The 15996-nt window shown below is 47.1% G+C and overlaps 1 protein-coding gene across 2 annotated transcripts in view; it reads left to right on the forward strand.

Annotated features, from left to right (window-relative positions):
- The window catches only part of LOC132884738 (membrane-spanning 4-domains subfamily A member 12-like), a 29375-nt gene extending 17583 nt beyond the window's left edge, over nt 1–11792 (forward strand). Inside the window, exons 6-9 of one of the 2 annotated variants that reach the window (XM_060918635.1) lie at nt 183–296; nt 886–966; nt 10053–10432; nt 11426–11512. In XM_060918635.1, coding sequence (XP_060774618.1) covers nt 183–296; nt 886–966; nt 10053–10421 — 564 coding nt within the window. In that variant the 3' untranslated portion in view covers nt 10422–10432; nt 11426–11512. Of the gene's footprint in view, nt 1–182; nt 297–885; nt 967–10052; nt 10433–11425 lie in introns of both variants that reach the window. The other variant, XM_060918636.1, reaches the window with a different exon arrangement.
- The last annotated feature ends 4204 nt before the right edge of the window (nt 11793–15996 follow it).

Raw genomic sequence — 15996 nt, forward strand, 5'->3', positions numbered from 1 at the left:
TATATATATATATGGTATATATATAATCACTCAAAGCATAATTAAAAAAAAAGTGCAAATATTTTCTGCATATTTTAATCCAAAAACATAGAGTTGTGAACAAACAAAGAAACAAAGCGGTGACTTTAAGTGGAAAGACTTTTTGCCGTGTATTTTTTTGTGATGGTGGATCTTCATTTCAGAGCCAGATCAGTGGAATCACCGGCGTTCTGCTGCTTTTCTCTGTGCTCCAGTTCGCTGTCTCTATTGCAGTTTCAGCTTTCACCTGCAAAGCCATCTGCTCCAGTGAACCAACTGTAAGTTATTATTATGATTATTTATTTTTCAGCAAAAGATGCTAGATTGTCATGTGCCACATAGCTTTCATTCTCAGGAGATGGCAAGCTGATAAACAGACACGATTGCTTGATTTGATATCCGAACACATGCTTTGCCCTGCTACTGTCTGTTCCCAATAAACTCATCAGAGCTCAGCTCCAAGCTAACTCAGCTGTCTGGACACTCGGTTACATCTTTCACTGATTAAACCCACCCGGTGAAAAAGCCTTCACTGGAATAGAAGGTCAGCTGTTCAGTGAAGCTCTACGTTCCTTCCATTTTTTTGTTTCCTGTCCATTTTTGTAGACAGCTTTCAGCAAATATTCATTTTATTTCTGGCTTTCGATGGCCAAGTTTGCTGTCCAAAGCCAAAAATAAAATGTCTGTAGCTGTTTTGAAATGGAATCTGGTTCAGCCATGTTCTGAGGTTCATGACAGCAATGAATGTGACCTTTATATTTCACTGGGATTAATATCGAGTATTGGAAGTGTAGTGAACAGTTTAGACTGTTGTGATGTGTATATTTTATTATTGTGTAACTGAAGCTCTGTGATTGTGTCCAACAGCTGAACATCGTCAATGTGGTTCAGAACCCTGAGATGTGTGTTCCTGTGGTCAATTCCTATCCAGCACAACAACCTCAGCCGGTAAGAGAAACCTGCAGGACGCCGTTATGAAGCGCCACAGCACTGAAGAATCCAGAGTCACGTTTACACACCAAACGCATTTTAGTTTTTTGATCGATCTTTTTTGATTGAATAAAATCCCAACACGCCTGTTTGGTTGAAAAGTCCATCTTCAATGAGGAAGAGAAGTTTATAAATCTTTTAGTTGTGGAAGTGAAGCTCACTGAAAGAGCATCTCCTCAGAATGCGCGACATCTTCCAGTAATGCAGCTCGGCCATTTCAGCTAATCCCCACCACGCACACACACATTTTACAGTGTGCTCTGTGGATTTCACTGCAGTAACTCATCAACGTTGATATGATTTGACACTGATCAAGGTTCACATTCGTGAGGCTCCTTTTATGTCAATTTACACAAACTCATGAGTGATATGTAGGAAATGAATATTTGTTTCCAACTTATTGGCTTTCCATCAACACTATTGTTTTGGTGAATGATATGTTCTTTGCGGAAAGTCGTGGCCACTGAGGGGCATCGGTAAGAATGCACAATTGAAGATGTGGAAGATAAGGTTCTTGGGGATTTATTAATAAGAACTCAATAATGACATTAATTAGTTTGTGGGGTGTGTGTGTGTGTGGTTGTTCTGAAAGGGAAATAGAAATGACATAGAGGAAAACAATTACTCCTAAGCATAATGACATAAGAAATTAGCATCCATAGCTTTACAGAGAAATATGAATAGCCTGACCTACAGTGAGCTAAACACAAAATGCTCTACTACAAGTTATAAACACAGTAAGTCAAAACGGTACTGTTCCCCCCATACTCTGCCAAATAATTACTACGAAAGTCCGTTTTACACATATATCAACAGCATAAGCATGAATATACACAATATCAAGACGTTAGATAAAACATTAAAGACTATAACCTCGCGGTTAACTCGCACTAAATTCCGCGGTAGAAATTTACCTCTGCGAATTATATGAAGCCATGTTTAAACAGAATATCTGTCTTATAAACAGCAAATAAGTAAGTGTACTTACATTTCTGAACGCACACAAGAAACCAATGGCATAAATCAAGGCACTAAGTAAACCTAGAAACACTGCTGACTCATCAGTCTAAAATGGCGACCTCACCCCGAACTTTTTCTGGAATATTAAAGTGGCAGGCATCCTTCACATGCCTGCGCGGGAGGAGGCGCTCTCTGATTGGCTAATAATAATAATATTAATAGAATAGGTACTCTGGCACAGGTCAGCCCTTTGTAACAGCCGCCCCCAAATTTGTCCCATCAAATTTGTCACTTGCGGAAGGGCTGACAGGGTCCATGTCCTGAAGGTCAGGGAGGGTGATGAGGCGTGCCACGGGCCTGGTGTAGGTCTTCTCCTTCACCTGGACGACAGCAGTGTGGACTCGTCCGTCTATGCCTGGGATGACGCTGGTGACACGACCCACAGGCCACAGGGCCCTTGGCAGTTGGGGGTCCACCACCATCACAACAGTTCTTGGCTGCAGCGGGTCCCTGTGCCACTTGGACCTGGTCTGCAGTGACGGGAGGTAACGCTGGATGAAGTGGGTCCAGAACTGATCTGCTAACACCTGAGCATGCTTCCAGTGGCGGCGGCTCAGCAGATCAGACTCTGTGTAGACTGCTTGGGGGAGTGAGGGATCCAGCCGCCCCATGAGGAGCAGATTGGGTGTCACGGGGTCCACATCAGCTACGTCTGTGGAAACATAGCCTAGAGGCTTCGAATTCAATACCCCCTCCACTTCTATCAGCACTTTCCTAAGAACCTCTTCAGGGACAGGCTGATGCTGAATAGTGGAGTATACTGCTGCCTTGACGGATCTCACTTCCCGCTCCCAAACACCTCCGAAATGTGGAGCGCTGGGAGGATTGAACTGGAACTGGATCTGGTACTTCCTCAGGTGATCTTGAAGAGTGGCATGCATGGCTCTGAAGGCTTCTTGCAGCTCTCGATCCCCACCACGGAAGTTTGTCCCCTGATCCGATAGGAGTTCTGCAGGCTTGCCTCTCCGTGCAATGAACCTGCAGAGGGCCATTAGGAAGGAGTCTGTGTCGAGGCTGGACAGGATGTCCAGGTGTACTGCCCGGGTTGTGAGGCACTTAAACAGGATACCCCACCTCTTTTCATTATGGCGGCCCATCTTCACTGTAAAGGGGCCAAAGCAGTCCATTCCCGTCAAGAAGAATGGGGGCTTCATCAGTCGCAGCCTTGCTGGTGGGAGGTCCACCATTTTGGGCACAGAGGGCGTAGCTCTCCAGTGCTGGCAATCTGTGCAGGCATGCTGATGATGCTTGACAGCTTCACGGCCTTGTAGGATCCAGTATTTGCGACGCAGCTCTGCAAACAAGCGCTCTGATCCAGGGTGGTGCAGTCTCCTGTCTGTGTCTTGAATGATGAGGCGGGTGACTTCATGCTGGGGGTCGAGGACCACTGGGTGGATGGCATCCAGGTCCAGCTGGTCACTGCGGCAAAGCCTCCCTCCAACCCGAATGAGACACATGGTGTCATCGTACTCTGGGGCTAGAGTACGTAGCCAACTGGTCATAGACACTGGCTTGCCAGCACATAGTAGGTTGGACTCCTCCGGGAAGTTCTCCTGCTGGGCTTGTCTCAGGACTTCTCACTCCGCATCCCTGTAGTCCTCAGCCGAGACATTGGCCTGGTCAGTGGCTGCCTCATGGCGGGATCGCACAACAGTTTCGACCATGTCTTTGAAGGAGGAGAACCGAGCGGCCGGAGGCGATGAGCTCTGAGTAGTTGTGTTGAGGCAGCAGACTGTAGGTTTCCGCAGCTCAGCAGTGTCTTCCAGCTCTGCTGTGGCAGGTGTTGTAGGCCAGAAGTCAGCCGACTGCTGTAGGAAACCTGGGCCTTCGCTCCATCTGTTGTTGCCGCTCAGCTCTAGCAGCGTCTTGCCTCGCGTGATGTCATCAGGGATCTCAGGGATGAAGGAGGGGTTAGGTTTAGGTTGTCTGTAGACAAGGAGGAACAGCACAGGGGAAGGGGGCTTACATTTAAAAGCAAGACATTCAAATGAGGTAAGTGCAGGTAGTGGTTGTAGGGATAACTCCAGATCACTGCGATGGAAGACTGCCAGGCCACCACCGCGACCTGAGCTATGGGCTTTCTGGAGGTAGCTATACCCCAGGGGACAGCTCTCATTTAAAGTGAAAAAATTGTCAGGTTGGTGCCAGGTCTCAGTAATGCACATCAAATCAAGACAATTTTCCAGTATGTGGTCGTAGATGAGGCAAGATTTGTTTGTTATTGATTGGGCATTTAAAAGTTCAATTTTAATGCAAGATGGGACAGCAAGTCTTTGTAGTGGCCGTAGTAGACTGAAATCCACTCCACGTTTTTGATCTGTGTCCCGGAGAGGTGTTGCCATGGCGACGCCTACACTACTTGTCCAGTAGGAGAGAGCGTTCTGATGACGTGTCTGAGGAGCGACAGTTTGCGTGGCTGACCAGAGAGCCGGGACAGCAGAGTTTGTCTGTGAGTAGAGGAACTTTCTACGGGAACTTCTGTGGATATAACGCGGGCGGCGAAGAAGACCAAGTTCTTTTATCACAGATAAGCATGATGGAATAGAAAAACTTCTGAGATTCACCAACTGCTCAAAGGAATAACTCAACATAGTAGCAATGGCGGCGTGGCAGACGGTGCACTGCAAGTTGTTTTTAGCCGCCTAGCTAACCGAAAGGCTACACAGTCCTCCGGCTATGTGGCAGCGATGGCAATGGGTTACAAGTCTTGCCAGATGCACTTCTCACGGGCAGGGACAAGCAAAGGCCTGAAACCCAGGCCAGGACCAGAGAGGAGATATTCCAGCCGCCACGGCGACGCAGATCCCAGGAGTCCCTTCACAATGTTGTGCAAGCAGCAGCAGGTAACTTGACGTTAACGTTGAGCAGCCAGGACTCAATAACAGCAACCTCACTATCCAACAGGTCCGACTGGTCAGTAACACGAACAGTAAAAATGTATTTAACAGACTCAACATTAGTATATTCTGTTAAACTATAAGCGCATGAAGCCGTTTAACTCAGAGATAGGAGAAGCGGCGAACAGACAGCGCCAGCGTCCTCTCCTCCTCCTAACTTGCTATCTAACCTATAACCAGAGTTCAAACTTCATGGCTGACTGGGACTTTTGCATGTTCTCCCTGTGTCTGTGTGGGTTTCCTCTGGGTGCTCTGGTTTCCTCATTGTGAAATAGATCTTTTTAGATTCTAATTTCTCTTTTTAACTTGTAGCCCTTTGAGATCTTTGGATGTAAAGGGCAATATAAATAAAACGTATTATTATTATTATTATTATTATTATCAGCTGGGTTATTGGCCAAGTCCACATACCTCCACACATGGACATCAGTCAGGTCCTGGATCTTGGCTACCCGCGTCCCCACAAACACTTTGTAGCGGCAGGAGTCAGAACGGAGCCAGGTAAGGACTGTGGTGGAATCGGTCCACAGCACAACTTCATTGATGGGCAATGTGAGCTCTCGCTGCAGACGTGAAGCCAACTGAGCTGCTGTCAGTGCAGCACACAACTCAAGCCTGGGCATCGACAGCTGTTTCTTTGGGGCTACTCGCGATCTTGCAGACAAGAAGGACACCTCCACATGGCCATCAGGAGTCTTCGTTCTCAGGTAGGCTACAGAACCGTAGGCCCTTTCGGACGCATCGGCAAAGACATGCAGGTCTCTTTGGCAGCTTGAGATGTCCAGCTCACGGCTCACGTAACAACGGGGTAGGGAGATCTCTGAGAGATGCTGCAGCTCCTCTTCCCATGCCAGCCAGGGTTGCAGCACATCCTCCGGATGTGAGGGATCGTCCCACTCCCTTCGCTTGTCCCACAAGTGCTGCACTAGGACTTTGGCTCGTGTTGTGAAAGGGACAATGAATCCCAAGGGATCATACAAGCGGGCCAGGACTCTGTAGATGTTCCGCATCGTGGGTATGGGATTATCTGGCATCCGGTACTTGTACCTCAAGGTGTCCGAGTTGCAGAGCCAACGGAGCCCTAGAGCTAGCTCCTGCGGGTCGGTACTGGACTCATTGAGCCATAGCTCGCTGCTCTCCAACCTGGCTTCCCTTGGCAAGTGGCTGATCGAGTCAGGGACGTTACTAGCCCATTGACACAGCTCGAATCCTCCAGAAGCCAGCAGTGAGGTGATCTTGTCCACGAACTGTTGAGCTTCGTCCACAGAGGCAATACTCTGGAGGCAGTTATCCACATAGAATGACCTCTCTATGGCCACCCGAACATCATCGTCTTGCTGGCTGTGGTCAAGGACGTGCTTCTGCAGCGCGAAGGTAGCACAGCAGGGGCTACATGTTGTGCCGAAGGGCAAGACTTGCCAGACATAGGTGTTCGGTGGTTTCTCTGTTTCCAGGTTGCACCACAGAAAGCGAAGCAAGGGCTTGTCTTTGGGGAGTAGCCTCACCTGATGAAACATGCCCTTGATATCGCTGCTGACTGCAACGGCATGCTCTCGGAAGCGCAGTAGGATACCAATTAGGCTGGAGCTTAGAGTGGGCCCTGGCAGCAGCAGCTCGTTCAGGTTGTCTCCCTTGTACATGAATGAACAGTTAAAGACAATCCTGTTCTTGCCGTTGTGGGACACCATGTGGTACAGCACGTACCACGATTCTGCTGCACTCTTGAGGTCCTCTTCTGGCACCTTGACTGCGTAGCCGGCTGTCTCCAGCTTGGCGATCTCTGCACAGTATGCCACTGCATGCTCTGTGTCTTTCAGTAGGCGCCTTTCTGTGCTGCGGAGGTTAGCCAGCACGGCCTCTTTGGGTGTATGCAGCTGTGGCATATTCTTCACCCGTAGGAGTGGAGCAGCGTATCGTTGGATACCATCTACATCGATGCGTGTGGTCTTCTCTTCCAACAGGTGGATAGCATCCTGATCCTGCCTGGAGCAGGTGACCAGCTTCTCACTCCTGTAAGGGAGAACATCCAACTGCCACAATCTCTCGACACTATGCAGGAGCTCAGCAGTGGGGGAGAAGGTTGACAGATGCATGCAGCTCTGTTCAGACGGCTGTGGCTTCCTCTGCAGAACTGGCCCTTGTAGTGTCCAGCCTAACCTCGTCTTCACTGCTGCTGGAGTTCCGGGTGGTCCCAGGCGCACTGGTTCCACTGGAGTGACGAGGTGAGGGTGGTCAGACCCAATTAGAAGCAGCGGGTGCACTCCATCTAGAGCCTTGAATGGGATACCACTCAGGTGCTTGTGATTTCGTCGAAGAGCCTTCACCGGGTATGAATGCTCTGCCAGACTCAACTGCTCAGCTGTAAAGGCCCGCTGTATCTTGAAGGACTGCTTTGGCTGGTCCACTGGCGAGATGGAGAACGACACGGTAGTGCCATGTAGGACTCTGAGATCTTGGCGGACTGTCCTCAAGGCCAGGTCCTCAGGCTGGCCTGTGAGCTTAAGGCTGTGGGCAGCTGCTGGGAGTAGAATGGTCCTCTCTGAACCATCATCGAGAATGGCACATGTCTCCAGGGTGTGAGGGCCATTCCGCAGTAACACTCGACTCACTTTCAGGAGTACCTGATTGCAGCCTGACCGCCTGTCCAAGTACAAGACGTCATTGACACTGGGTGTGCTAACAAAGCAGGCTAGGTTCTTTGTCTCGGTTTCAGACTTGGCATTCACATCATGTAAGGCATGCAGATGTTTGTCTTTACACCTTTGGCACAGCATCTTCAGACGACACTGGGCGGCCTGGTGCAGTCTGCCACAACGCCAGCATCTTCTGTTGGTCTTGATCCACGCCGTCTTCTGTTCCACAGTGAGCAGCTTAAAGTTAGCACAGTGATCAAGGAAGTGCTGGTTGTTGTTGCAGTAGGGGCAATATGAGGTTTTCTCCACCTGCTTGGCATTGGAGGGTGGCGTAGCTGCTACTGGGGCACTTTCAGGCTGATCCGTAGTCTGCAAAATGCTAGTGACTTTGGCACTCTTGCTGTCTTGGCGACGGTCAGTCCTAGACTTTGCCTTGCTCTTCTCATCATGGTCCCGAGGGTCACACATAGACTGCTGCATCTTCAACTCATAATTGAGCCAGTCAGAGAAGTGCAGAAGGGTAGGTATGGTGACTCGCTGTGGGTACAGGAACCTCTTGAACTCTGCCCTCATGTCCTGGGGCAACTTAGACAAGAGCCGGGATACGTGTGAGCCACAACAGAGTTCGGTCTGTCCACTCGTCCCAAGCTGATTCAGTAGGCCCACCAGTGATCTTACTTGGAGTGCGAACCTCTTGAAGCCTTTAGTGTCGCCATGTGCAACGCTCTGGGCGTCCATCAGGTCCGCGATGTACCTGAGTGCCAGCTGGTGTGGCTGTCCATAGTGCTCTGTAAGGCTGGCCATTGTATCGGTGTAGGGCTGAGGGGAGTTGGTGTATGAATTGGCGATGAGCAGAGCGTCTTCATACTTTAGGTGATCGACCAGTATCTGGAACTTAAAGCGCTCTGTTGCGTCCCTTGGCAGCAGATTCTCCGGTGCATCCTTCAGCCTCGTGAACTCCCTTGGATCTCCTTTGGTGAATGGAGGGATTTTTGCCTTGGGCCCACAATACACTCTCTCCCTCTGGGGGGCAGATATTGGCTCACCAAACTCTGACGCTGATGGCGTGTATGGTAGACAATACTCTGGTGTTAGTACCCTGGGTACTGGTGGTGGAGGTTGAGGCAGCACTGGGCGCGGCTGAACTGGGTGCAATGCCCTCAGGCGTGCTGTAAGCTCTTCCATTAAGTCCTTTACCGGAGAGGCTGGCTGCTCCGCTTCCTCTGCTATGGGAGGTGGAGGCAGTGGCCAGTCACCGTCATCTCCTGGAGGCAACATGTATGCACTGGGTTGAGCAGATGGTGGCGGTGGCGGTCCAAAGGACTGGGACCACTCCCTTTCCTGCTTAATAGGACGCAGTTGTGGATATGGTGCAGGCATATGAAGAGAAGGAGGTGGGGCAGATGGCGGTTGAGACGGTGAGTGTGGCAGTGCAGCATTAGTGTCGAGTCACCTGTGCAGGTCCAACATCTGTTGTTGCATTCTCTGGTTATCCTCCACTATCCTATGCAGAACAGCCATGACATCAGGCGCAGCTTCAGTGATGGGCTTACTTCGTGGCACAGCAGGTGTGCTCTGGTAAAGGGGGGCGACAGGTTCAGGTAAGTAGACTGAGTGCTGAATTCCTGCTACCTGTGCTGCACCACGCTCTTCCCCCAGAGCTGGAGGTGTGAGAGGCGTCATCCTGGCATATCTCTCTGAAGCTCCCTCCATGCTATGATAGCGCTGTTGTCCGGGTAAGTAAGCTGCATCATGAGGGGGGTAGTTGGACCGCTGCAGGGCTGGAAGAGAGATGGCATAGTCCTCCAGCCAGGCTGGCTGCCGCACTGCACGGCGGGGACGCACATCTGCAGGCGGAGGGCTCCTTCTCTGATCTGGGAACATCTTCAATAAATCCACAATGACCACTCAATCCTCGCTGGGGCCTCCAATTTGTTTTGGTGAATGATATGTTCTTTGCGGAAAGTCATGGCCACTGAGGGGCATCGGTAAGAATGCACAATTGAAGATGTGGAAGATAAGGTTCTTGGGGATTTATTAATAAGAACTCAATAATGACATTAATTAGTTTGTGGGGTGTGTGTGTGTGGTTGTTCTGAAAGGGAAATAGAAATGACATAGAGGAAAACAATTACTCCTAAGCATAATGACATAAGAAATTAGCATCCATAGCTTTACAGAGAAATATGAATAGCCTGACCTACAGTGAGCTAAACACAAAATGCTCTACTACAAGTTATAAACACAGTAAGTCAAAACGGTACTGTTCCCCCCATACTCTGCCAAATAATTACTACGAAAGTCCGTTTTACACATATATCAACAGCATAAGCATGAATATACACAATATCAAGACGTTAGATAAAACATTAAAGACTATAACCTCGCGGTTAACTCGCACTAAATTCCGCGGTAGAAATTTACCTCCGCGAATTATATGAAGCCATGTTTAAACAGAATATCTGTCTTCTCATCTCATTCTCATTATCTCTAGCCGCTTTATCCTTCTACAGGGTCGCAGGCAAGCCGGAGCCTATCCCAGCTGACTATGGGCGAAAGGCGGGGTACACCCTGGACAAGTCGCCAGGTCATCACAGGGCTGACACATAGACACAGACAACCATTCACACTCTCATTCACACCTACGGTCAATTTAGAGTCACCAGTCAACCTAACCTGCATGTCTTTGGACTGTGGGGGAAACCGGAGCACCCGGAGGAAACCCACGCAGACACGGGGAGAACATGCAAACTCCACACAGAAAGGCCCTCGCCGGACCCAGGGTTCGAACCCAGGACCTTCTTGCTGTGAGGCGACAGCGCTAACCACTACACCACCGTGCCGCCGAATATCTGTCTTATAAACAGCAAATAAGTAAGTGTACTTACATTTCTGAACGCACACAAGAAACCAATGGCATAAATCAAGGCACTAAGTAAACCTAGAAACACTGCTGACTCATCAGTCTAAAATGGCGACCTCACCCCGAACTTTTTCTGGAATATTAAAGTGGCAGGCGTCCTTCACATGCCTGCGTGGGAGGAGGCGCTCTCTGATTGGCTAATAATAATATTAATAGAATAGGTACTCTGGCACAGGTCAGCCCTTTGTAACAATTATATTTCTTAAAATGCCTTTATAAACAAATTATGACTAAATTAGTTCATTTTTGTGTTCAGGATGATAAATGAGGTCAGTTGTAATGAGGAACAGATGAGCTTCAGTCTGTAAATGGACTGTACACTGACATGGCAAGGACAGATCACATTATTTAAAGGTGTCTGACTGTCCTCTCTGTGGGGGAAGATGGAGTGAAGAATCTGGATCTGTGGATATTAAAGTATAGAACATAACCCATTTAATCGACTGGACTTTGACTGGAAACCATATGATATATATCTACAAACTGTATCAAGTCAAAGTCCCCGTCACACCAGGTCTTCCCAGGTCGTCTCCTGTCCCAGTACTAACCTCTTTGAGGCGTATGGGTGCAGCGCTGATCTCCGTTTTGAGAGCCCTCAGCCCCTCGCCTATACAGCTAGGGTTCCAGTGGGGGGCGGGTCCTCTGGTAACCCTTCCCCACTCGCATCTGTATTGCAGAGTGCCTTGCCAGACAGCAGTAGGTGCCATTTTTTGATGGTCTTTGGTATGACCCGACCGTGAGTACAACTGACGATCTCCCGGTTGAGAGGCGGATACACTAACCACTAGGCTAACTCAAGGTCTACATAGTGTATGACCAACACCAACAGTTTTTCCTCTTTGTGATCCATCATTTACTCTTTACACCATTACGAAGCATAGCTGAGAATACCTACACCGTGTTCTCCATTTCTTTATTTCCTTCTTTCTTTATTTATTTTACAGGGGGTCAGTACAATGAACGCTGTCGCCATGAGCAGTGCACCCATGGAAAGTCCTCCAGCATACTGCGAGAAAGGCCACCCAGATGACTGAGGATAATTAGAAATAAGAAATGATTCTTAACACTGTGATTTCACACACGATGGAAAACACAACCACGCTCTGTAGTGCTTACACAACACTTCTTCCTGTAACCGCTAAACACACTTTCAACATTCATTTATTTTATATGGATATCGATTTGTTTGTTTGCTTCATGAAGACTTTGCTTCTTTAAGATTTGCTCCAGTCCTTCTGAACACTTATATTTTCTGGGAAACTTAATTGTTTTCATGGAAAAACAAAAACAAAAAAAGAAATGTATACCACATCGCTGTTGAATTCTGGATCCTGATTGGTCAGAATGAAGGTGTTGATTAATTTTCTATAACAGTACCGCTGAGCGTAGTGCAGCTGCAAATTATGGATTTATACACGGAGCTCCCGATGAATGTAAAATGTGTTCATAAATACTATTAAAACTGAATTATGACAACATTCATTATTCTGATTCTTAATGTTTCGACCAGGAAGTTTTCCTTTTCAGCAGAGACAGCTGGCAAACAGCTCTCATCTCATCCTCTCATTCGCGCCATCATTTTAAAGGGTCCCTCAGCGAAAAATAAACAAACATCGGCTAGAAATGTTACACATTTTGCACAAGTGTATTGTGATTCCCCAGTACTGTCACACTGTGTCCCATAAATTAGGGCTTTAAAATTCTTTTGTACTCCCGGTCACTTATGTTCCACTTCTGGGCGTCACCGTATTGCCAGTTTGTGGGTGGTGTTAAAGGTCAGCATGACGTACAATTATTGATAGGTTTCCTGCATCCTGATTGGCTCGCTGTTCCTGGCACCGCGATGTCGTCAGATGAACAAAACATTGTTGAAAACACGGCAGAATGCAAAGCCTGTGATTGCAAAAATAATAAACATGATAATAAGGCAAAGCGTTTTTTCTGTGTTCCATTGTCAACAACCAAGCAACGTAAATGACTTGCTAAACAGCAAACAGTGGCTTCACAACTTGGGAACGGGTCACACTTTAGAAACGCTGGCTTTTAATAGAAATTCTGCTGTTTACGAGGACCAATTTGAGCCCGATTGCTTTGAAAGAAATCTCCAGGTCGAACTCTTGGGCCACACAGGTCGCGTTCAACTCAAACCCAGTACTGTGCCAACAATATTCCAACACCGTCCATGGAAAAGGGATTCAGGCCATGCTAGCTGATTTGCGAGAACAGTACAGATATTCAAATCAAATACAAATTTAGGAATTGTATAAACACAGCTCCTGATGAGTGTGAAATGTGTTCGTAAATAATCCCACCTTATTTTTTTTTAAAACCAAGTTAAAAAAACCCATAAGGCTGAATAAAAAAAAATCTATCTTTTGTAAATAAAGGTGCAAATTTCATTGTCTGGTGGTCAAGTGTTTATGAGATATGTTGCCTTACATTTACGATCGGATTCCCTGTGGTGGTACACGTATGTCGTTTCTCATTTGTACAGACATCGTACGGTCACAAAAGCCATCAAAGATCAGTTCAACCATATTCTTTGACACACAGTATGTAGCTTCACGCACGACAAGATCCACTATTCTTAATTTCCCTGAGGGAACCCTCCCAAAGGGATCAATAAAGTTTTATCTAATCTAATCTATTAATGCACTCATTCTAATAGGTTATCACATTTTTATTCATAAAATCAGAAAATTTCTTCATAATCCACGATCCATTCCAAGTTCCAACCAATTCCAGGTTCATTAATATGACACTAATTAAAGATGATGTCCTGTTGCTTTTGAATCCAACCTAAACACTGCCGCTTGTACCATATTTCTTTACAAACAAAATAAATATGCTAAAATGCTTTCCGGGCGGCATAGTGGTGTAGTGGTTAGCGCTGTCGCCTCACAGCAAGAAGGTTCGGGTTCGAGCCCTGTGGCCAGCAAGGGCCTTTCTGTATGGAGTTTGCATGTTCTCCCTGTGTCCGCGTGGGTTTCCTCTGGGTGCTCCGGTCTCCCCCACAGTCCAAAGACATGCAGGTTAGGTTAACTGGTGACTCTAAATTGACCGTAGGTGTGAATGTGAGTGTGAATGGTTGTCTGTGTCTATGTGTCAGCCCTGTGATGACCTGGCGACTTGTCCAGGGTGTACCCCGCCTTTCGCCCGTAGTCAGCTGGGATAGGCTCCAGCTTGCCTGCGACCCTGTAGAACAGGATAAAGCGGCTAGAGATAATGAGATGAGAATGAGGTGAGATAAAATGCTTTCCTGTGTTAAAGCACTGACCACTTGCTGTGCACAGAGCTGCATTTCTCTCCTGGAAAAACTAATTCATTTTAAAAATGCTTTACAATTTATACATTTACTGCACATGTTTCTCATCACTCGTACATGACTTTCCATTGCTGTTAGCTCATCCGGCTGACAGGACATGAGTTTATGCCATCATGTGTCATCCATCATCCGGCGTCATCCACATTTCATGAAAATCGCTTCTTGTTTCTCAATTCTTCACTGATTTTTATTCTTTTTTGGCAGAAAGGTAGGTCCACCTGGGGCGCATATAACTTCTACCTAAATGTGCATAATTGCAATTAATAATGAATATATGGAGTAATTAATCAATCCCTAATGAGCAGTTTCCACACAAATCACTTCTCCCTCAATTCTTCACCGATGTTGATTCTTTCTAGCAGGAAGGTAGGGATACCTAGGGTGCATATAAGTTCTACACAGATTTGCTTCATTATAATTATTAATGAAGTTACAGATTAATTAAGCCTTAATGAGCAGTTCAACAAAAATCGGTCAATTCCTCTCCATTTTGGAAAATCTTTCAGGCATTTTAAATCAGGCGTCACTCTACTGTGGTCCTTTAAGCTGCACTTGATTATAACACCTGAAAGTGCGTCAGCTTCATTGCAACATCTTCATTGAGTTAGAGGAAGTGAAAACTGCAACATAGGAGACAAAGATGTTTGAGAAAAAGGATGTTTATCAGCACTTTGTGTCCTACTCCGCAATTTTTGCTACATCTACATTCACCGGCCACTTTAATCGGAACTTGTTGTTGATTCAAAGATCCCTGTTCTTGGCTGCAGGAATGGAACCCAGTGTGCTGTTCTGTCTGTTGTTGCATGCTGAGATGCTTTTCTGCTCACCATGGTTGGAAAGAGTGGTTATATGAGTTACTACAGTGGATATAAAAAGTGTACACAGCCCGTTAAAATGATAGGTTTTTCTGATGTAAAAAAATGAGACCACAATAAATAATTTCAAAACTTTCCCCACCTTTTATGTGACCTATAACCTGTACAATTTAATTGAAAAACAAACAAATCTGTTAGGGGGAAAAACATAAAAAATACAAGCATGTACAATAAGGTAACTGCATAAGTGTGCATTGCTGGGGGCTAGCAGAAACACCAGCATGTCCACTGTGCCCGGGACTAGGCTCCCTAGAGCACATCCTAAGCTGCTGCCCTAAAGCCCTGGGAGAGGGGAGGTACACCTGGCACCATGACCATGTGCTGAAGGCAGTAGCTGACGCCATCTCCTCAGAATCCAGCAGAGGAAACATCAGCTCCCATCAAGGCACAACATCACCTTCATCAGGGCAGGGGAGAAACCTCAGGCGACACACAAGGTCTCGACTGGGCTACTAGCCACAGCCCATGACTGGCAGTTGAAAGTGGACCTTGGGAGGCAGCTGAAGTTCCCAGAGTGCATTGCAAGGATGTTACTCAGGCAAGACTTGGTCTTAACATCTGAGCCCACTAATCAAGTAGTGCTGCTGGAGTTTACAGTCCCCTGGGAAGACCGGATGGAGGAGGCCCACGAACGCAAGGAGGCCAAATACCTGGAACTGGTAGAGGCCTGCAGAAAGAGTGGCTGGAGGGCCCGCTGTAACGAACTCGATACGAGCCGTTAACAAATCTTGTAACTTAATGCATGAAACGCGCTTACAACATATTTCCAAAGTGAATATTTTATTGTGTGATGGTGCATAGTGAGAAAGAGTGAGAGAATAGCCTTCAGGGCAGAGTCTTTAGTCCAACCACTGCGCAAGCAGTATAACAAAACCCCGCGCACCGCCCGTGCGCTTTCCAAAAACAAACAATCCTCGCCAGCAAAAACAATAGGAAAAAAAAAGGAGCGATCTCACCTCTTCAGATGTGGGTTTAAGTCCGTATGTACCTTCCTCAAAAAGGGCGAAGAAGGAAAAAAATTAATCCTTAAGCGTGTAGTAGTCAATCTATCTCGGAGCATTGAAGAGTACTGAAGGATGTCAGAATGTCCCTGCGCCGGCTTCCATCTACCTTCATTCATTCCTCTTTCCCCCTCCCCATTCAAAACGAGCACGTGATTTAAAGGGTCTAAGGCCATAGGACAGGGGTGAGGAGGTGTGTGCGTGTGTCAGTGACAGGGTGAGTGACAGAGAAGAACCCTATAGACTTCCTATGCTCACGCTCGCCCCGAATTTCTCTTAAAGTGAGGCTTTCTATGTCTTACTTTACATAGATA

This window comes from Neoarius graeffei, chromosome 4, assembly GCF_027579695.1.
Source record: "Neoarius graeffei isolate fNeoGra1 chromosome 4, fNeoGra1.pri, whole genome shotgun sequence".
NCBI lineage: Eukaryota > Metazoa > Chordata > Actinopteri > Siluriformes > Ariidae > Neoarius > Neoarius graeffei.